General features: G+C 42.1%; 9 protein-coding genes across 9 annotated transcripts; 6 read left to right on the top strand and 3 right to left on the bottom strand.

The window, feature by feature from the left end:
• Positions 1 to 1,485: 1,485 nt before the first annotated feature.
• BJ212DRAFT_1294711 (uncharacterized protein) lies at positions 1,486 to 3,014 on the bottom strand (the record flags this gene model as incomplete). The annotated part of the gene is made up of 6 exons (XM_041332236.1): positions 1,486 to 1,826; positions 1,882 to 1,994; positions 2,258 to 2,309; positions 2,421 to 2,547; positions 2,606 to 2,650; positions 2,748 to 3,014. 6 exons carry the CDS (start codon positions 3,012 to 3,014, stop codon positions 1,486 to 1,488), a joined length of 945 nt encoding a protein of 314 aa, XP_041200282.1.
• A 437-nt stretch (positions 3,015 to 3,451) lies between these two features.
• Positions 3,452 to 4,665, bottom strand: BJ212DRAFT_1474588 (uncharacterized protein; the record flags this gene model as incomplete). Its single annotated transcript, XM_041339115.1, has 4 exons — positions 3,452 to 3,940; positions 4,006 to 4,058; positions 4,411 to 4,489; positions 4,543 to 4,665. The coding sequence occupies 4 exons, from the start codon at positions 4,663 to 4,665 to the stop codon at positions 3,452 to 3,454; spliced, it is 744 nt and encodes a 247-aa protein (XP_041200283.1).
• Positions 4,666 to 5,583: 918 nt separating this feature from the next.
• BJ212DRAFT_1294713 (uncharacterized protein) lies at positions 5,584 to 6,448 on the top strand (the record flags this gene model as incomplete). Its single annotated transcript, XM_041332237.1, has 5 exons — positions 5,584 to 5,620; positions 5,837 to 5,909; positions 5,931 to 5,957; positions 6,044 to 6,221; positions 6,341 to 6,448. The coding sequence occupies 5 exons, from the start codon at positions 5,584 to 5,586 to the stop codon at positions 6,446 to 6,448; spliced, it is 423 nt and encodes a 140-aa protein (XP_041200284.1).
• Positions 6,449 to 7,360: 912 nt separating this feature from the next.
• On the top strand, positions 7,361 to 8,177 carry BJ212DRAFT_1312303 (uncharacterized protein). Its single transcript, XM_041334050.1, has 5 exons — positions 7,361 to 7,403; positions 7,456 to 7,565; positions 7,622 to 7,753; positions 7,804 to 8,044; positions 8,093 to 8,177. Exons 2-4 carry the CDS (start codon positions 7,492 to 7,494, stop codon positions 7,835 to 7,837), a joined length of 240 nt encoding a protein of 79 aa, XP_041200285.1. The 5' UTR covers positions 7,361 to 7,403; positions 7,456 to 7,491; the 3' UTR covers positions 7,838 to 8,044; positions 8,093 to 8,177.
• Positions 8,178 to 8,265: 88 nt separating this feature from the next.
• Positions 8,266 to 9,099, top strand: BJ212DRAFT_1452509 (uncharacterized protein). Its single transcript, XM_041338837.1, has 4 exons — positions 8,266 to 8,521; positions 8,573 to 8,669; positions 8,717 to 8,885; positions 8,940 to 9,099. Exons 1-4 carry the CDS (start codon positions 8,356 to 8,358, stop codon positions 8,979 to 8,981), a joined length of 474 nt encoding a protein of 157 aa, XP_041200286.1. The 5' UTR covers positions 8,266 to 8,355; the 3' UTR covers positions 8,982 to 9,099.
• A 1,003-nt stretch (positions 9,100 to 10,102) lies between these two features.
• BJ212DRAFT_1443481 (uncharacterized protein) lies at positions 10,103 to 13,115 on the bottom strand (the record flags this gene model as incomplete). Its single annotated transcript, XM_041337834.1, has 9 exons — positions 10,103 to 10,364; positions 10,482 to 10,764; positions 10,976 to 11,432; positions 11,477 to 11,573; positions 11,624 to 11,799; positions 11,857 to 11,986; positions 12,039 to 12,267; positions 12,324 to 12,522; positions 12,987 to 13,115. The coding sequence occupies 9 exons, from the start codon at positions 13,113 to 13,115 to the stop codon at positions 10,103 to 10,105; spliced, it is 1,962 nt and encodes a 653-aa protein (XP_041200287.1).
• A 750-nt stretch (positions 13,116 to 13,865) lies between these two features.
• On the top strand, positions 13,866 to 14,405 carry BJ212DRAFT_1474591 (uncharacterized protein; the record flags this gene model as incomplete). Its single annotated transcript, XM_041339116.1, has 2 exons — positions 13,866 to 14,137; positions 14,186 to 14,405. 2 exons carry the CDS (start codon positions 13,866 to 13,868, stop codon positions 14,403 to 14,405), a joined length of 492 nt encoding a protein of 163 aa, XP_041200288.1.
• Positions 14,406 to 14,693: 288 nt separating this feature from the next.
• BJ212DRAFT_1474592 (uncharacterized protein) lies at positions 14,694 to 14,933 on the top strand (the record flags this gene model as incomplete). Its single annotated transcript, XM_041339117.1, has 2 exons — positions 14,694 to 14,816; positions 14,868 to 14,933. 2 exons carry the CDS (start codon positions 14,694 to 14,696, stop codon positions 14,931 to 14,933), a joined length of 189 nt encoding a protein of 62 aa, XP_041200289.1.
• Positions 14,934 to 14,972: 39 nt separating this feature from the next.
• BJ212DRAFT_1474593 (uncharacterized protein) lies at positions 14,973 to 16,328 on the top strand (the record flags this gene model as incomplete). The annotated part of the gene is made up of 4 exons (XM_041339118.1): positions 14,973 to 15,170; positions 15,217 to 15,585; positions 15,637 to 15,951; positions 16,002 to 16,328. The coding sequence occupies 4 exons, from the start codon at positions 14,973 to 14,975 to the stop codon at positions 16,326 to 16,328; spliced, it is 1,209 nt and encodes a 402-aa protein (XP_041200290.1).
• Positions 16,329 to 20,108: the final 3,780 nt, after the last annotated feature.

Below are 20,108 nucleotides of genomic sequence, written 5' to 3' on the forward strand. Positions count from 1 at the left end.
CCCTCACTTTGGCCATGTTGCTGATTCATGTCTAACAGTGGAAAATAGTGCTCATTTTGCTCAGACATTCTTCTTGAACAAATACATTGACAAGGACTTCTACTATGCTATCTCAAACTCCGAGTTGTAGTAGTACTACTAGTATTTTTTTTCAATTGTGTTAAAATAATATATCAATGGTTCAAGAGCTCTATGTACTGGGTGTATGGCACTATATGTCACTATATGTTACTGTAGCATCATGGAATGTACACCATCCTGCAAGAATCTGCTGTGTAGTGATGTACAGCACTACCTCAGGCACATGGCTTTCAGCTGACTAGATCTGAATATCAGTGGAGCAGGCCCTGATTGGTAGGCCACTGGTTGTTGTCATCATACCTCTCTCTCAATGCCTGTCACCAGCACAATCATGGCTCTTCCAGTTATCTATTCTAAGTTCTCAAAGAGTTCAAAGTCTTGGCTCCCAAAATCACCATCACACAGCTTGATCCCCCCTCCTCCATGTGTACAACAAGAACACTTTGAAAAACCCCCATGTTCCTTGCACCATCATGTACCAACAGACACAGAAGTTCATGACAAACAAGTTCTTGAAGACCTCAAGATAGCAATAAAGACAAGACTCAACATTCAATTTACAGACTTGGATAATCAAGATTCTTTAAGCTTAGGTTAGTATTTCTCAGATCACTTATCACCTACCAATCTTCTCTCTAACCATTCATCATCACAAAGACCACTGTGCAGTCATCCTCAAAGCACTTCAACATCCTCAAGCCAATACAATTGTAGGCTGATTTATACTTGTTGTAGATTAATATTTACCATAATCTGAGGTCATCACCGATATTACACCTGCAGAATATGCAGCAGTGGTAGCATTTATGTCAGAAGAGCGAGATTTGAAAATCAGAGCAAAGTGAACCTCAGAGTAGTAATTGAGTCATATTAATACACTGACCACATCCTATCTCTCCCTACAGATTTGTCTACTTAGTGGATACTCGAGATCTCCACATCATGCCCCCACTCCCTGTCCACAAACAACCAGCTGCACACCTTGCAAAGGCCATCAACTATGCTGTTGAATCTGCACAAATATTATTGTGTCCCCCCAAAACAAAAATGTGTGACCCCCAGGAAAAATGTGTGCCCCCCCTGAAAAAAATAGTGTTGCCCCTAAGAAAAATGTGTCACCCCAAAATTATATTATGTCTCCCCCCAAAACAAAGTATGATTCTGACAATTTATGTATGTTTTTTTATCATGGTAAGGCTCATTTCCACTTGGACTTACAAGAAATAAACCAATTAAAAAGATTGTAGTAAGAGACAGTTACTATGTATGATTAACAGAATATAAACCACAATATAAAAGTGCATTTAAAAGGAGGGATAAATCTGTAGTGTCAGTTTGCGATAGGAAGTTGGGTATGACTTGGACAATATAGGTGCAAAATAATTACAAATTAAATGATAGGACCTAGAAATCAAAGAGATGATTTCCTTCCCATGGGTTATCAAGACTGGGATCAATAACAAAAGACCCAGAGGCCTGTAAGGTTGGTGTTGCAAAAATTTCACCAGTCTGTGATGGGAGTGTTGAGACAGGCCCAGGTGACTCAAAAGGCTCGAAAGGGGCAAGGTCAGCCTCCACTGCTACCTCTGGCTCAGCTACAACCTCATGATTGTCTAGCTTGAAGGAACTGAAGAAGTTATCAGGGTATTCATTGTCACTTGCAGTTAAGTCAACTATAGTGGCTGATTCAGATAAGTTTTTGGAGTCTGATGCTGGCAGGATCTCATCATCAGTTCCTGGCAATACTGATGTTCATCATGAGTCTATTGACAATCAACAAACAAAACCAATGGACTGTACCTTGACAATATTTGCTTTTTTGGGGGGGCTTGGATAAGCTTGACTTGGATGAGGAGTCGTCATCTGAGTCATCAGATATGCTCTCAGACTTGGTGAGATCATGAGATGTTGATCTAGATGGGAGAGAGGGTATCTTATCCTTCCCTTTTCATTTCGTCCCATCCTTGTAACACTGATGTTGGGATGCTCTGGCAAGTGGCTAAGAAATAAGCTATCAGTAGTCTGTGTGAAGTGAATGAACTAAGGACTGACCTAGAATGACCACATTTTCTCAAAATCCACCTCTCTTATTTGTCCTTGCATTTCATGCCACCAATGATCCATCAGGAATTGGATACCAGGAGGGATTACAATTCTTCACTTCTCCTTGACACACAGATAGTATTGGGGCAGATATTGAAAGATCTCATCTTGGTGCTCCTTGTAATCTGGATTAGGCAACTTTGGCAAAGCATCAAGATAAAGGAAGAGTCATAGGAAAAATTTGTGAAGCTCAAGGTCAAAGAGCATAAAAGACCAGTTCTTGCTGATGACAATACCATCATCATGATCTGTGATTGCTAGTCTCATGACTTCAAGAGTCTGGACTTCTACCAGAGTTGGCATTTGAGGATTGTGAAGAACAGGTGTCAGAAGGGGGATGTATGAATGCAAGGTCTTCTTAGGCTAACAAGGTTAGAATCAGTAATCTCAGCCAATAGTAGTCGCAATATCAACTACTTACCTGTTTTGTCCCACAAGGAATGAAAATGATTTCACCAGCTATAAACTGGAAGTCAAGAGGACAAGCTGACTTTGACTAGTAAACAAGTATTCCAAGTCCATGGCATAAGCAACAACTCCTTTTCAAACATGCTGGCACTTACTTTGGGGACCATCTGGGCCTTAGACCTGCTGTGTGATTGAGAAGCAGACTTTAAACCTTGGTTGGCCTTGCTATTGGCCTTTCTATAGGCAGTTGAAGATCCAGCTGAACCTCTGAGCAATTCCTGCAGAATAGAGTTAACTGCTAGTGTCAAGCTTGATTTTCTAGAGGTTTCCATCTGCTTAGACTCCAAGGTAGAAGGATGTGAATTGGAACCAGATGAAGTTTTATGAGAGCTGCTGGCTTGTTGCTTATGCTTGAGAGCCATATGAAAGAATTGAAAAAAACAAAGAGTAGTGAAGGAGTGACTGGTAGAGACAGGACAGAAGTATTTGAAAAAAAAGAAAGTCGATTATAGATTGTAGTAGTATGAAAGTGGTTGTAATTGAATTCAACCACATTACCCATCATGTGATCTGTGGCTGCTCATGTCATATAATTGCATAGTCACTTTAAACTTAACATAGTCAATTCAGACTGATCACTCTTATATTAATAGTCTAGATATTGTAATTGTAATTAGCCATCAGAATCATCATGATTACCAACACTAGCAGTAGTACTATCTGTGTCACTATCTGATTCAACATTGGTACCAGCAAGCTCCAAAAGCCTGATCATAATATCAAGTGCTCAACACCACTGGATTGCCCTAGGTCACCAAATAAAGTCAGGTAAGGGGATTCGTAGTTCTTTGGTCCCTTGTCATCCTGATTGAATTATTTCATGCAAAGGATACTCGTCATCATCCCATTCATGTGGAAGAATACCAAATCCATCTGGGATATGCTCTGCCTCTTGTACTTGATCAAGGGCTTGACAAAAGGTGTTGTAAAGAGTAGCAGAGCGAAAAGGACTGGCATGTTTTGGGACACAGACAGGCTTATGGTAAAAATGGGCATTGTGATCTGCAGCGATAAGCTGGGGAAGCTCTTGTAGATCTTCTGTACCAATGTCCTCTGCATCATTAATATCTTCCCATTCCTCTTCTGATTCTTCATTGTCTGATTCTCCATCAGTAGATCTAGAAGCTGAGTATACCTCATCTGAGGGATGACCTGCTCCAGTTTGATGGGGTGCACAATGAATAGGCCTTCCTGCAGTTCCATAGTATTGTCTGATGATATCAGGATGGACTCCTTCACAATTGTCAGCATATAGTCCATGCTTGAGCTGGCCCATAAGCCTCATATCCTGATAGATACAAAATCAAAATCAATTTATTTAGCTGGCTGTGTCTGAGCTATTAGATGACATACATTTGGGCTTTGATCATGTCCTTCTCCAGAGATAGGGTGTACATTCCATTCAGCTTAAAATGTGTCACAGTCAGACTCGATCTGTCTGAGGAACAGCTCATGTAATAGCCAAAGATGCTGGGCATTAGATACATTGAGTCCATGAAGCCTCTTGAGCCAGTAGAAAAATGCACACCACATGCGAGCAAATTGAGTGCTGACCTCAACCCAGGATCATTCAATCCTGCTGTTGTGAGTTGATCTAGCAGGCAGCAGATTTTAGAACAACTAATGTAAGCAATTAAAGTGTGGTTACTTATAATCCCCACATAAAGCTTGCATGGTTAGGCCCTCTAGTCATGATCATATAAACTGATACCTTCTTGTTTTCTCCACCTCTATCACCTCGTACTCTTGAAGGTGTACCATAGAGAGTGACTGCATTCAAAAACACCTCAAGCACTGTGAATGCACTATTGCTTGTGCTAGGATGAATGGTGACCATCTAAAAGTCAATATCTATCAGATATGGGTGGCTAGTCAAGAATAATAGCCTACTGTGCGACAATACCCATCAATGATACCATGGATTATGATACCCCAACAAATCAGCTTATGGTGACCATCCATGTGCCACAGAGCATTCAGCTGTAAAACCTTGTACTGTTGCCATTGAATCATAGTGCGTTGTCAGAGGACAGTTCCTAAGGGATCAACATGGTGGATAGAGGCAGTAATACACTGCTGCTGTATCCACAAGCCCAGCTGTCATAGATGGCCAGTAAGATAGTGAACTCCAGAATTTGGTTTCATCTGACGAAATTCCCAAACAGCATGATCCAGGTCAGCATCTGAGATTAAGCTATACTTGTAGCTAACATTGTTCTGCTTCAAGTAGGAGCACAAAGTATTATGGTGGATACCCATGACTTGTGCAAGTTTGGTTTGTTGTAGATGGCGACCAGGAGAGGCAAATTCATGCAACAACTGAACATTTGGCACCTTACATGGTCTCCCTGGTTTTCCAGTGTGTTCAGTAGTGATTGGCTGTAGAACTGAAATATTTGATGTTTCACTGGCAAAGGACTAGATATTAGAACTACTGCAGTAAATATGGTAGGCTTACCCTCCTTGTGCTGTTGTTTCAGCCTGCTGCAGCTGCTTCAGTAGCATTCCAAGTCTTGCTGTGACTTGAAGAACCCAGGACATAGGAATGCCCTCTACCAAAGAAGAATTCTCCAGTGCATGTAGTAGTGGTATGGCATTGTTGGCAATGGCCTCAGCATGAAAATGTATGCAGTGCAGTTTGCTGCAAGTCTGGAGTGCTTGCAATGCATGACAATAGATGTAGAACAGAGTGTCATGGGCTTGATGCAGATGATCAGGCCAGACACCTGAGCCATCAATAGGCTGTGGTAATGGAGGTAGATCCATTGTAGCTTGAGTCAGGTTAACACAGCACTTTGACCAATATTTGTTATGTAATCATCCAAGTGTTTACTGTTGTTGATTTGGTCAATCCATGGTGGGTGAGACGATATGAAGTTCATCTGGCCATTATACAAGCCCACCTAGTACTATCTGAAGCTCTTATCCACCATGGATGTTGATCAGAGATTGGTTCCTCACAGGCATGGTGAGTTTTGGTTCAGAGATGGAAACATTGTCTTTTGAGTAAGTTCTAAAGTGAATGTCTCTTGAGTTTCACTCAATTTCTGGCTGGTTTCTGGATTACTTCTACCACAGGCTAGCAATACCTTATTTTGTGTACATCGAGGTGTACTTGTTTGGCAATTTCCTGCTTTGGAAGCAATTTTGGCTATGCCATCAGGTTATGATACTGATGGTACAGAGCAACTTCCCATCGTCCTACATCAGATCTCAGAGGAGGACTTTACATATTTTCTCAACTGGGTTTACCACATGTATGTGTAGCCATGATATAGATTGTATATTATAGAGTGGCTTAATTGGTGTGTTCTAGCAGCTCGATTCCTCCACCACCTGAGGAACAATTGCTTGTTGCTATCCTTAAGGTTTTGCACCTGTGGATGATAAGCAATAGCATCAAGTTCACTATTGATGGGCTGGAAAACCTTGCCCTGCAGCCTACTTGCAGACTAGAACTTGCTTGGTTATATTCCATACCCCAGTGGATTGCTCCAGCAATCTGTGAGATCATATTGCTGTCACTTGTGAACACTACTGATACCAAGGCTGCTCAGATGGGGTTCAAAGTATATACAATTATTGCTCAGGCAAAAGAGGTGATAGAGCGAAAACGACAAGCATTGGCAGCTTACCCACCCTCACTCCTTGTTTCACCATCTTTCAGCTGCTCAACTCACTTACATAGCTGGTGCAAGGAGGCATGGTTAGGATTCTGGTGGAAGAAAGTAGCTCGTGCAATCCTCCACCCAACAAACCCACTCCCACTGGCACAGACCCTCCAACTCATCATTAAGGCCCCATTACCTGTTACGAACTTGGATAGAGTGTCGTTCCAATAAAGGAATCAAGGATCAAGGTTGATCAAGGACTAAGCCTTATTGAGTCAATGCCTCCCTCAGGAGTGATCGTCTAGACTCCTGCAGGATCTAGAGTTCAAATGGGACAAATGGCTAGCCTCCTTCCCAAGGAGCTAGAGTTCAAGTATCAGAGAGAACTGAGTAGATTCAAGTTAGAGAAAATACAAGTGGTAACTAGAGTTTATATATGTAAGGGAATTGTGCACAGACAAAGCTGGGCAAAGGGTAACTACTACTAGGAAAGGAAGGTTCATGGGAAAACAAGGTATGAGTCAGAGATAAAGGAGACCATGAGGAAACAGCACAGTGAAAAGGAAGTGTTAGAAGTACAGCCATATAGGAGTCCATAGTGATGATGGGAAAAAGAGTGGGGCACTGTAACATTACCTGATGGTATGAATATTGCATGCAGACAAGCTATGGTTGATGCAATGATAGAATTAGATAGGCTTGAGGTCGAGGAGAGGATTATCAAGGGAGTCATAAGAGCAGTCACTTCATATTTCAGCTTGAAACTGTGGGTGTGATGGTAGGTTGTTGTATAGAAGCCAGGATTTTATGTCAAAAAATCAAAAAAAAAAAGCATAAATGTAATGAAAACAAGCAACAAATGATTAGGATAACCTCTACAGTGAATAACATGACATAATTAATTGTGGCAATGGGGGGAGTTGAACAGCAGAGCTTCCTGGCTAAATCCTGCATAGCATCACAACAGGGACCAAGTTACCACTACACTATCCAGCAGATACTGTAAAAATAAATAAATAATATATGTCATATGAAAAGTGCCAAAATTGCGAAAATGGTCAGCCATTCTGCTGCTGACCACTACACTTTCAACCGCCACCATGGCCTCACAATCAAGAAATCCTACCCATCTGAGACAATGTATGTGATATTTTACCATCATTATCTAGGCTAATATACTGGTGGTGCATAGACTTTGAGCATCTAGCTGGAAGTACATGCTTTATGTATGCACTTAAGATTAGATCAGATCTTGATAAGGATCTTCTTGCTTTTGGGGATGATCCAGGCCTTGCAAAATCTGTAAGTATGTTTCTATTACAATATCTATGCTAAGATCTGAGTGTTTGTATATCCAGGCTAGTCATCTGTGGCTCCTGGCTACCAAGAATGCTGCATTGGTGCCAGAATCTCTCAAGGAGGCTCTCAGTGAGTATTCCCTCCATTACCACAGAAAGAGGAATGTGGCTCGCTCTAAGAAATGAACCATTGTGAGTGTTCTCTCTGCTGTTGCTGAATTATTTTACACTGTACTTGATAGGCAAAGGCTCTCAGCCTACATGCTACCCCACTGACAGCCCAGTCTCTTGCAGCCACTGGTATGGTCAAAGTGGTCATTCATGATCACTTTGATGACACCAGCTTTAAGTGGGGCACTCTTTTAGTAGACTGTGGCAATGAGGATCTGGTTGACAGTGGGAGTTCCACCCTTTCTGTTCCTGTTGATGGTTCTTGGTATGTGATTGAACCAGATGAAAGCATTATTTTCTTCAATTCCAATGGTATGAATGGTCTTTTTGTCTTTCATGTCTGACTCGTTTAGTATATAGGTTTGGTCTCGCTTGCTGTACTCCATGGGAGGTGTAGCCAGCATCCTGACCTGTTGACTTATGTCAACAATATCATCAATGAGGCTGTCAATGACCACAAGGGAGTCAGGGTGAGTTTTTTCCCATCTTAATTCAGTATATGTTTCTGACAGGTTGGATAGCCTACTCATAGGGGGGAGCTGATTCAGTTTGGCTGGAATGCAGGTCCCCGCCATGCATGTGTCTTTGGTCTGGTGAATAACCTTACCAATAAGAGGCTTTCAATGACTGCAAGGCAGGAGAAGGACTCTCATGCTTTAGGAATTTTGGCTTTGAGCTGGAATTTGCTGGTAGCTAGTCTTCCTGCTGAGGTCAGTGCATCCTGTATCGAGGCAATTGATGGGGCAGGCCTGCCTTCCATGACCATCAAAGGCGATGGCTCAGGTGAGTGTCTTACATGTAATCTCCATGCTATGATAGGGACTCATATATAATACCTAGACTCTGGGTATACCCTGGACTTACCTAATGGTCCTCTCTGCTTTTCAACAGCTAAGCAGGCTCCCTCTGAGGGATACATGTCTCAAAACTACGAATCATAAGTGTGTTGCATCTCATTAGAGTCACTCTTGATGTCACCTCTAGCCCCATTCACACTGACCAACTCTATGCCCCATATGCAATGAACTGGGTTACTCTTCATAGTATCATGGATCCAGATCAATGCCAGCTTCACAGTGATTGTAGTTCTGGTGGGAATTATGTTGATGTCTCACTCAGGGTGGTGGTGAAATGTGTCACTGACACAGTCATGGTAAGTTTGTCTCTCTTTGTGATTCAATATTTTTGTTGATAACATGTGTGACAGAGCATGCAACCCAAGTTCAAGCATGGTACAACCCTCGCTTGAGAGGGTGTCTGCAGGCAAGGAACTGCAATTCATTTCTTGAGGTACATTAAGAAAGCATTTGATGAGGCAATTGCAATTAAAGGTGATGTTGAAGCAATGGTGACTCAACTTGTAGAGGGGGCGAAGTGAAATTATAGATTGTATCAAGTAGTCTTCTAGTTGCATACAAACCATTTGGAATCACACTTTGTTTTTCAGGGGTGACATAATATTTTTCTTGGGGTGACACTATTTCTTTCAGGGGTGACACTATTTTTTTTTGGGGGAGGGCACACATTTTTTTTGGGGGACACACATTTTCTCAGTGGTCACACATTTTTGTTTCGGGGCGACACAAATAATATTTGTGCAGATTCAACAGCATAATCAATAAGTTCACAGAAGCCATCCCTTATGACAAACTTCTGATCAACATCACTATGCACCTCAATCACCATATCCAAAACAAGGACCCCATGAACATTCCAGACCTACACCTTACTGTCACAGCGCAACCACCAGAGGATATGGAGTCAGATGAGATGGCAATAGCAAAGCTGGTTTCAAAATGGGTTGGAGAATGCAGGCTTTCCTTGGATATGAACTGCATGGTGTGCAAGCTGAGCATCACATGTGATGGTCATCAAGACATCAATTACGCTCTTGTCATATCCTTCAAAAAGTGAGCCAAATGGCACCAGCCAAAAGAAGAGAACATCCCTGCCCAACAACTTCACTTGGCTCCTGCATTGGATTATGAGGAGTTCATCCCTCCCTGCATCAAGAAGAGCTTGAGGTTTGGACTAGTGGAGCTCAAGTCTCACATCTGGATTGATATCTCATCAGTAAAATCATGAAGTCCTTATTTGGCTTTCAGCTGATTAATCAGCTTTGGACTTTGAACCAAAGTTGCATTTTGCTGAAAAGGTGGGATAAGGTGCACAAAGTCAAAGTTCTTTCAAGGTGCAAAAAGAGCAAAAACACAATACATAGATTTAAGGAGAATAATCAGATTCAAGCTGTTATAACTGCTACCAAGGTAAAATTACTAGTTGTATAATGAGAGTTCAAACATGAAAATTAAAAGATTATGATGCAATTTCAAATGCGTGATGATCAACATACTTGTTAACATAATAAGCTCAAAAAGCATCATAGGACATGTGCAACATGATGTCAAGAGGAAGGAATTGGTTGCCATAGATAGGGATGAGGTGAGCGGCATAGTAGATGGTGTCCGCATGTATGATAGTGTGTGTAGGCGCACAGTTGGCATAGTAGGCTGGGCAAACCACCCACATTCCCATCTCTAGGTCAGGCAAGCCCCCAATGACATCAAACCAGTGCACAATGGTGCATGGGTACACTGTTCCTGCATAATTGAATGAAAAAAATGCCCAAACCCTTGCAACATCAAGCCCTCAGATTCCTTCAGTGTCTGATCCTGTATTAACAAAAACACAATCATGACAAGAAAACTCATTCTGCCACATAGGGCAGGAACAGATATGTTCTACTCACATGCCACTGATCCCAGAAAGGTCACTTGGTATGTAGAATCTTGAGCACATGGAGTTGAAGACTGATATCTTTCCTTCATACCTGGGGCAGGCAGCAAGAGGGATGTCATACATGTTGAGTGTGTTGTCTGGGCATGTTTGCTCATAAAGAAAGCGGCGGATTAAGGCAGGGAGAGATGGAAGGTGCAATTCGTCAGCAAGAGCCAATACATTGCAGCCATGCTTTGTTTCTGTGCATGATGCTGCATTAAACTTGTAGTCCATAAATATAGCTACAAATGACACTTACGAACTGTTCAAGCAAGTTGAGTGTGTGCTTGTAGAACAGTCAGGCCATGGTCAATCATTAAGTTGTTGCTGTCCTCAAGATTACTTGCTTGGTTTGGTAGGGGGTCATTGGGGTCTTCATCATTATGGACATCAGGATTGTCTGACATACCTAAGCATGCATTAGTACTGGATAAATTTGAGAGAAAATAGTAACTACATATGCACTGAGAGCCTCAAGTTCAGCTGAAAGGCAGGTACCCTTCAAAATTCCATGGCTTTCAAAATCAACACACACAGCAGCGAGTTTACTAAGATGCTGGTTTGTGACCAGCATCTGACCAAGTGCTTTGTATTTACTTGACCACCTCCATGGTTCCTTCACAGCCTTGATGTGTTTGCTCCCAGTGATTGATGAGCAAAGTCCATTGGGGGTGCCAAAGAGCCGGATAACATGTGCATAGTGCATAAGAGAGTGTTGTTGTGGCAGTGAAAACGTTGGAATGACACCAGAAGTCTTGAAACCCTCATGATATTGATGGAAACAAGAGACGGCATCTTGAATTTCATCCAGGGTGCACTCTGTGATGGTGTTTCGATGTACAAGGTAGCAGAACTCTAGCAATGCATGGAATGTGCAAACAACATCTGTCAGTATGTGCCCCTCGATTGCAAGAATGTAAACCTAAGTTTATCAGTAAAAGTCGTTGGTAAGAGGAATGAATTCACCTTCATGAGGGCTTTGGAGTCATCCCCCATCCATTGCTTGAAGCCACATCCTTGCAGAAAGTGGCACAGACCAGAAAATGAGGCAATGGCTGCAATCCTGAGTGAGAATTTAGTCAATAAGTTAGTAAAAGGATGTTAGATTCATACCTGTGATCAATATCATCTAAGATACAGTCCACTTCAGTCCTCCCTTGAGTAAGCACAAGGTATTTCTCCACCCAATCCACAAGATGGTCCTTAAATGTGCCTTTGATAACTTGATGTAGGATGTCTGGGGTCATTGTTTCATGAATGTCAGTGTGTGGGAAGTCATTTGTGAAAGGCTGAATGACAGAAATGTCAACCTGACTCTAGGTCTCAGAGCAAACATGTAGACTTACAATTAAATCAGCGACTATTCCAAACTCTGTCCACAGTTCTCCATAAGTACCCACTTCAAACAAGGCTTCATGGTATTCGTGGCACTGAAGGACTGAGGTAGCATTGAGATTATGACAATGAGAGCTGCATCTAAAAGAGAATTAGTCTTAATGCTAATGAGATAATACAAATATTTTGTCACCTTGGACACCAGAAGTGGACTATGCATGCAAGGAGAACTTGCTCCTCATAATCGGTAATGTATGGCCTCAGTCCATGAATTATGTGCCAAAAATGACCATCTCCAAACTTCACAATTTCAGGTTTTGACATCCCAGGCCGAAGTGATGCAAGTATCCTAGACAGCGATGAATGGAATAATTGGCAATGGAATTTGTGAAACTTTGGGTCATCTGTGTGTTTCTTTGTAGCTATACAGTTGAAATTAATACTTGAGTGTTGGATTGCTCAAAAGATATGGACGTACTTTTGGGCATTGCAAGGAAGCCAATTACCACAAGTGCATCTTGATGTGCACAGTGAACATTGTTATGAACATTTCCAATTGAATAAAGTGGGTAGTACTCATTGTTCCCCATCGCAACAGAAACCATCGTCTTGTCACTTCTGAGGATAATGGGCACAAAGGTGGAGCCAATTGTTTCTAGGTCTCCAGCAATGATATCCTGTAATGAGTATAGTTAGTTATGTTTAAGAATGCCAAATTTAAATAACTTAGAGTGAAGGAGATGAAGAATGGTGAGTCTCATGCTAAGAAAAGGGAGGGGATGAAAAATGGGGAGTTCTGGTAATCCAGGGCCAAGAGAAGGGAGGGTATGAAATGGGGAGTTCTGGTAATCCAGGGCCGAGAAAAGGGAGGGTGGTAATGGTGATAAAATTGAACACTTACTGCCTGATTCCAAGCCCAATCAGCTGACATAAAATCTCATAACTGCCGTTCATCTCCATTGGTAGTGTACTTGTGATAAGGCTGGTAATCCATTTCATTAGCATATGCCGGATTCGCCAACATGTTGAGAATGACCTCCCAAGGATCTCAGTACCAGACATCATAAGTCCCATCCATCCAGGGTGGGTAGCCATCAGGATTCTCACCTGTGTATGTGCATGAGAAGCCCTCCTACTTCACATTGCCTAGTGCAATTGAATCAATTGTTGCATAGAGGTCTTTGTGATCTGCAAAGGGTGGGCTGCCACTGGATTTTAAAAGTGTTGTTGCCCACAGGTTGAGAAGATGGTCAATTTGTCCTGCTGGCATCTGATTTTTTATGTAGAAAAACTCGGTGGTTTTGAATTCTGCATGGTTTCGAAATGGTGTCCAATCATTTGGTGATTTGGGCTCAGGAGGTAGAGGTGGTGTACCCTCAGGAAGAAAATGGCCATATTTATCACAAGGTCAACCTTAAAGCTCATAATTAGAGTCTGAACAGAAGGACAAATGCAAAAACAAACCATCTAACAATGTATGGTAGTTGCAATAGAGCAAGTTTCCAGGTCCAAAGAATTCTGTGTGTACATTGGGAGGAGGAGAAGCTCATAATGCCTCATCACCATCACCATTTGGCTGACCTAGAAGCTCACTGTCCTGAAAAGGATTGTTGGTGATGTTGTTGGGGTGGCTTATGTGTGGTTCTGGAGAGGCTGGAGGAGATACAATAGGGTGGGCAGAAAGAATATGCTTTGTGTGACTGGCAGTAGTCTTGAAGAAATGTTTGCAGCCCACATTGCCACAAGGGACTTGGAATGCACTGAAGTCTCACCAAGCAACCTGAGTGCAAGGGACAATTTCTGGCATGCTGAGGAAGATAAAGGCAAGCAGAAGTGCCAAGGGCCAAAGCAAGGCCCTCTGCATTGTGGATACTAGTAAGCATAGTGCAAGCCTAAATTCAATAGTGTTTGTTTGGCATGTTGGGAGAGGACGTACAAATTCATTTTGGATCATTTGAAAAACCTTGCTCTCAACTAACTCAAATTTCCATCCCTCCAAGTCTTGGATTTGCTGGTACTAATGTCTCAAATGATTGAGCCAATCCACTGCACCCATGCCAAAAATACAACTGCTCACCCTGGTCAAATTGTACTGGATGCCCAACAGAAGTGCCAGACACCCAAAGCAAAGGCAGCTGATGAGAAGTGTCTCAAAGCTGCTCAAGAAGCCAAGGAAGCACTGGCTGTGGTGGGGCTTAACCAGCTTGCAGAACTGCAGGCCAGCATGGAAGAAGCCCAGGCGACAATGACAAAGCCCAAGGCTGTCAGGCCACATCCTTTACCTAAGAAGCAGTGAGGTACTGCCAGTGCAAGCAATGATGACAAACCTACCATTGTTAGTGGTATCATTATGAGGGCACAACCAGCAAGGGAGGATGCTGATGAAGATTTCCTGGCAAGTGACGATGATTCAGGTGATGATGGGAGGAAAAAGAAAGGAGGGAAGAATGCACGGTTGCTAAGCAATGCCATAGTCAAAGCTCACAAGAACTTATTCACTGCAAAGGCTGATAGTTGTGATCAGCCATGTGTGAACAAGAAAGGCAACTCCTTACCATGAGTTGCACATTCCTCAACCACCATGTTCATTCTCTCTGAATCTACACTTTTCTTTCACAATCTGACTTTGCAATCAAGGGCCAAGTCAATTTTGGGTGGCCGCATTCAGAACTGGAGAAAGGATGTCTACTACAAGCTAAAGACCACAAGCAATTCACTCACTAGCGCAAGTCAAGTTCCTCCATCTACCATATTTTCAAAGTCTCAGATATTGCATGACTCAACTGGTACTTCTCTAAGCTCACATCCTTGTGAGCCTCAACTGCCTAGCTCCAAAGGTTTGCCCAAGATGCCTGAAGTTACACACTTGGATGAGCTTGTTGGAGGATTTGGAGATGAGGATCTTGATGATTCATTTGAGCATGCTGTTGCATTGCATAATCATGGCAAAGTAGTAAGCACTGGCAGAATGGTAACCATCAGTTGATTTTATTCATTTGTTTGTACTGATTTTTTGCCCAAGTCCACCGTTGAAATTACTTCCCATAACACTGATCCAGACCTCATGCTGCCACCTCTTGCTCAATGACAATCTCAAGTTAATTCTACAAGGAAGAGAAAACAATTCATGGACATAACTCAAGGCATTTCCGAAGAGGATGATCTCTTGAGTCTGCAAGAGGAGATTGATGATATTGTGTATGAACCAGCTTCTGATGATGAGGAAGCCATGCAGGTCGATGAAATAGAGGATGTGGTGAAGAAGCCTATTGCAGTCAAGACGCAGCAAGCTAACACCGTGAAAGTTTCACATACTACAGCCACAGTATTTTTTTCCCTATCTTGCATCTTCACTACTAATTTCACTCCAGACATCTGTCGGTACTGTATCTCACTGTGACAACAAAGTTCCCCCCTCAAAGAAAGCAAAGACAACACACATGAAGTCTGAACACCCAGCGTCCACCACCAGTGCTGGGCCTAAGGGGGATGGCAATTGGGTGGAACTAGTGTCAAAGGCGCATTCAACATACCTGAACACTGATCTTCCTCCAGGTTGCCATGAAGATGGAAAATGGGCCAGGCAGTTTTTACCAACAGTCTTTCTCTGGCTCAGTGCTCAGGATGAACTTTGGACAATTACTGATGCAAAACTTCTTCATGCATGTCAGGAAATTTTCAAGGTTGTCTTCCCAAACATTCAATACAAGGTTGTAACATCTGGTTCAGTTTTCAGTGTAGTAAGTTCATCTTCCATTTAATTGATGGTGTTCTAATTATTTTATTTTCAGGTCACTCAGCATGTCAGTGAATGGCACAGCAACTTTGGATTGACTGTGCTCACCATGGTGATTGATTTTCTAAATTCAAACAGAGACACTTCTCCGCAAACACTCACAAGACTCTTCCTTGATGAATTTGCATTTCTGTACCCTGATCCTGAGAATATCAACAAGGCTGAAACCTTCCACTCTGCTTTTGTGCAAGAGCTGCTCGCTACTGCACATCTTGCCCAAATTATTGGGCATGCTGATGTTCCTGCACTTGATACCAATACTCTAGCAGACAGTGGCATCACTGGCGCCCTTGGATTGTGTGCAGTCTCAGTGTGTTAATTTATTGGTGTGGTTTGTTGCACTGATTTATCTAATTCTAGCTCAAACACACCTTCACCCTTGTCACTGACAACACCATTGTTGTTGATAATCCTGAGGCACCTGTTGCAGGACAAAAGGCTTGTTTAAAGACACCAAAGTCCTTCAACAAGGTAACCAGAAAGGAAATGGCCACTGAGCATGCATTCTCAATTGCCAAGTGGGGCCTGAAAACTGCTTCATTCATTCAAGGGGCAAATAAGAAGGGTGTGGAATCAATCTGGCTGACAATGTCCATGGCCTACAAGTACTTGAAGAAACCTGGCTTCAACAATCACAACAGCCTTGACTCAGTGGATGAGATGGACAACTGTGCAGACATCTGGTGAGCAGTGCTCCACTTGTGCCAGTTATCCTTCTAATTGCCTTTTTTCAGATTGAATCACCTTGATATTCATTTTTCACACACCATTTGCAGCCATTTGCAGCCATTCTTGGCTCTCTTTAGATCTTGTTTTAATCATTTTCTCCTGAGTTTATACAGTCCTTTTCCTGCTTAATGTGTCTTGGTACACCTTGCAACGCTTTAGAGTTACTATTTGGTTGAAAATTGGGATAATTTGAATCTGATGATATTTGCCTTTTAGTAAGTTTTTTTTGTCTTGAGCAATGCAAGTTAAGGTGAAGTCAGACAATTTTAAGAATACACATGGCCTTTTGGCATCTTGTGCACTCAAGATCTTTTTGCAACTTTTATGACCCTGCAAGTCAAAAAAAGATGCCTCAAGTCATCTTGGATTTTCCTGATGCTCCGAGGTCCACTACACTGTGTATAAGCATGGCACAGATGGTCACTTTGATTTTAACAACAAGAATGCTGCTACATTCGCAGAGGGTGTGTGTGTGTATTCATCTTATTAGTAGTACTACTTTCTGATCTCAACTTTCCCCCTGCAGACCCTTTACCCTATGTTGCAGATGGATGATGTTAAATGGATGTTGAGCAATGCTGCTGAGAGTTTGAAGAGGTATATTATATTGTTGATGGAAGGTATGGGGCTTGAGGAGGCTGCAATTCAGAGTGCATGTGACTCCTGTCCCATTTTTGAGCCTGCTTGGATGGTGGCTCTCAACTCTATCTCTTCTGCAATATACCTCACAGCTTATTGCCAGTACTTGGATTGGCACAACCACAAATATGACAAGTGTAAGACAATGCACGTTGATGTTCAATCCTCAGACTCCAGCACCCAACTGACAAGTACTTTCTTGTTGATTCCAATGACTTCCTCATCTAGTGCAACAACTTCCCCATCTGATGTGATGGTCTCTTCCTCTGCTGGGTTGTCACTTGATGTGCTGCCAGAGCACTCAGCAAAGAAGTTGAAGATCCAGCCTGAGGGAAATCATGAAGAGTCTAAGGTGAAACCAAAGATGAAGGTGAATGGGAATGGGAAGGGGAAGGGGAAGAGTCATTCATAGGCTCTTTCCATGTCAATCATCAAGGTGAGTGTCTGTTGTTAGACTTGATTTCCTCTAACACTAACAATTTACATGATTGGTACTAGTACTTAGTCCCATCTTCACTTGTTCTGTTGTGCTGCTCTTCAAGTTGTTGTCATCCATGTCACATTTGTTCTTGTACTTCTACTAGTTGGACTGCATGAAACATACTACTACTCATCTAGATACCACATGCATAGTACTACTATTGATGTTTCTCACTGAATGTACCATGATATTCATGTAGTACTAGCAGTATGCCTAATTTGTCACATCATGTTTGACCACTGAGTCGGCATGACTCAGGAAAATTTGTCAACAACTTGAAAGTCATGAATGTCCTCCAGTGCCCAACTTGTGACAGCCTTGTCTCTTAGAGGGATTTCACTTGATCAAAGACACTCACATCATGATGAATCCCAGACCCATCCAACACAACTTGAAGCAATTCATGGAACACTTGCATTGGTACCACCCAGGCCAAAGCCAATACTACTAGTAGGACCTCCCCCTAAGGTCTCCAACCTGAGCACAGATGGACCAGTCATGAACAGCATATCATCCATTCAATTGCACCCATCAACCATTCACCACACCCCATCCTTGTCCATCTATCAGGCTCAACATACATCTATGATTATCCTAGTACCCACTACTACTATGCAAGGCATCTCACACCCTAGCTGGAAGTGCATTGGAACTCCCAGGGCTATTGGTGCTCTGTGAAACCAATCCCCTGCATTATTGCATCACTTGGCCATGCCAATTGTTGCACATTCTACTACTAGTAGGTTGAACATGGACAACTTGAAAAAAATCCCATCACCTATATTCCCAATAACAATGGAGCCAAACTCTGACTGCGAAGACAGCAATAATGTAAGTTCAACTGTACCCATACATGCTCAGGATCCAAATGATGATGTTACCCAGGAATCTACTAACTCCAATGACACACAGGCTAGCAATGAATTCAAGGCCCAGCTTGTTTTGAATGTGACCCAAGCACAGCAAGATGTTCACCTGGCAGAGAAGACACTCACAGACTCTGTTCTCAAGCAGAATGTCACACTTTGGGAAACTCTACAAGTTCAAGGCTACACAAGCCAAGAGGAATTTGGAGGATGCTGATATCAACATTGGTTATGTATGCCATTCAGTCCACAAAAGTGGAATCATATTGTTGGAGGACTTTGTTACTAGCAAACCTCAAAAACACCATTGCAAATCTACTACCAGTAGTCACATTGATAGTGATACACTCAGCCCAGAAGTAGATTTAGCTTGGCCACCACCACTGGCAGGTAATTGTAGTCTGTTAAATTTATTCAACCACTTCTACTACTGACACATTTTTCTATTTAGACACAGGATCTCTGAGTGCAACTCTGAGTCAAACACTCAATTATGACATGGTGTCTGATTCTTTGGGCTTCAAGTTGTGAAGCAGTAATACTAGTACTATGTAGTATACTATACCATTCTGTTTACATCTACTAGTATACTAGTAGTACATACTTTGAATCAATGTTTGTAAATGCCAGCTTTAAACTTACTAGTTGCACTTCATTCAAATTTAAACTTAGACTCGGAGGTCACACATCACAGCCAACTTCTCGAGTTGCTCGCTGTAGCACAATGTGTGATGCTATGTTGCGCTGTAGCAATTTTATATACAGTGACTTGCAAAACTGTTACAATATTTGGTACTTTTTCAGTGTACACAATATAGCACCTATGCACATGGGAATCATGCTTAGTGTTGGTGGGGGCGTGTGAACTACAAACCCTTGGCTACAAACTGACACTTGGATCACGTGATTTGGCCAAGGGGATGCGAAGATATGCCTATTTTAAGACAGAGATACCATTGTAACAGTTTTGCAGCTGTTGATATAGATGGAGGGATCTCAGTCAAATCAGAGGATGGTTACTGTTATTTGCTTATACAAATAAAAATATACATAAAAATATTATGTCTGAGTTTGAAATTGCTCCCATGCATCTTTATTCCCCACCATTGCTACTATTTCCTTAGGGGAATGCTTATACTTTGCAAGTCTCCTTTTGACAAGGTCCCAGAGATATTCCAATGGGTTAAGGTCAGGAGATTGTGCAGACCACACCATAGTCCTAAATTCCTGCCCATCTAGTCACTTCTTGACCTTTTTGCAGGTATACTTAGGGTCATTGTCTTGCTGAAAGATGACATCAGAAGCATTAAGAATATAAAACTCCAGGAAATTCTGAAGTTTATCCTTCAAAATTTGAAGGTAAGGATCTCCACCCATTCTACCATCAATCTTAGCAGCATAGCCAACTTCTTCACAGGTCATACAGCCCCATATCATCACAGAACTTCCATTAAACTTAATAGTTCCTTATACCAATCTGTCACCATGCCTCTTTCCTGACTTTTTCCAAGCCCATTTGCAACCATCTGACCCTAGGTGATTAATTTTGGTTTCATCAGACCATATGACCAACTTCCAGTCCTCCAAAGTCCAATTTTTGTGAGTATAGGCAAAGTCCAAGTGTGCTTTGTAATATTTGGCAGACAATAGAGAGTGTTTGGACTTGACTACAGCCCTCATTCCAGATTTTTCAGGTAGCAGCAAGTGGTACTTGGGTTGGGGGGCTAATTGACAATATTTGAAAAAGATTTG

Source organism: Suillus subaureus (assembly GCF_016647635.1).
Source record: "Suillus subaureus strain MN1 chromosome Unknown BJ212scaffold_1, whole genome shotgun sequence".
NCBI lineage: Eukaryota > Fungi > Basidiomycota > Agaricomycetes > Boletales > Suillaceae > Suillus > Suillus subaureus.

What these genes read in the sequence shown, in the direction of transcription:
- BJ212DRAFT_1452509 (XM_041338837.1), top strand. Translation starts at nt 8,356, where the DNA reads ATGACTGCAAGGCAGGAGAAGGACTCTCATGCTTTAGGAATTTTGGCT. An exon ending in AGGCGATGGCTCAGGTGAGT is followed by an intron (nt 8,522 to 8,572) that starts GTCTTACATGTA and finishes TATAATACCTAG; the next exon opens with ACTCTGGGTATACCCTGGAC. An exon ending in GTGTCACTGACACAGTCATG is followed by an intron (nt 8,886 to 8,939) that starts GTAAGTTTGTCT and finishes CATGTGTGACAG; the next exon opens with AGCATGCAACCCAAGTTCAA.
- BJ212DRAFT_1312303 (XM_041334050.1), top strand. Translation starts at nt 7,492, where the DNA reads ATGCACTTAAGATTAGATCAGATCTTGATAAGGATCTTCTTGCTTTTG. An exon ending in ATCCAGGCCTTGCAAAATCT is followed by an intron (nt 7,566 to 7,621) that starts GTAAGTATGTTT and finishes TTGTATATCCAG; the next exon opens with GCTAGTCATCTGTGGCTCCT. An exon ending in GCTCTAAGAAATGAACCATT is followed by an intron (nt 7,754 to 7,803) that starts GTGAGTGTTCTC and finishes TGTACTTGATAG; the next exon opens with GCAAAGGCTCTCAGCCTACA.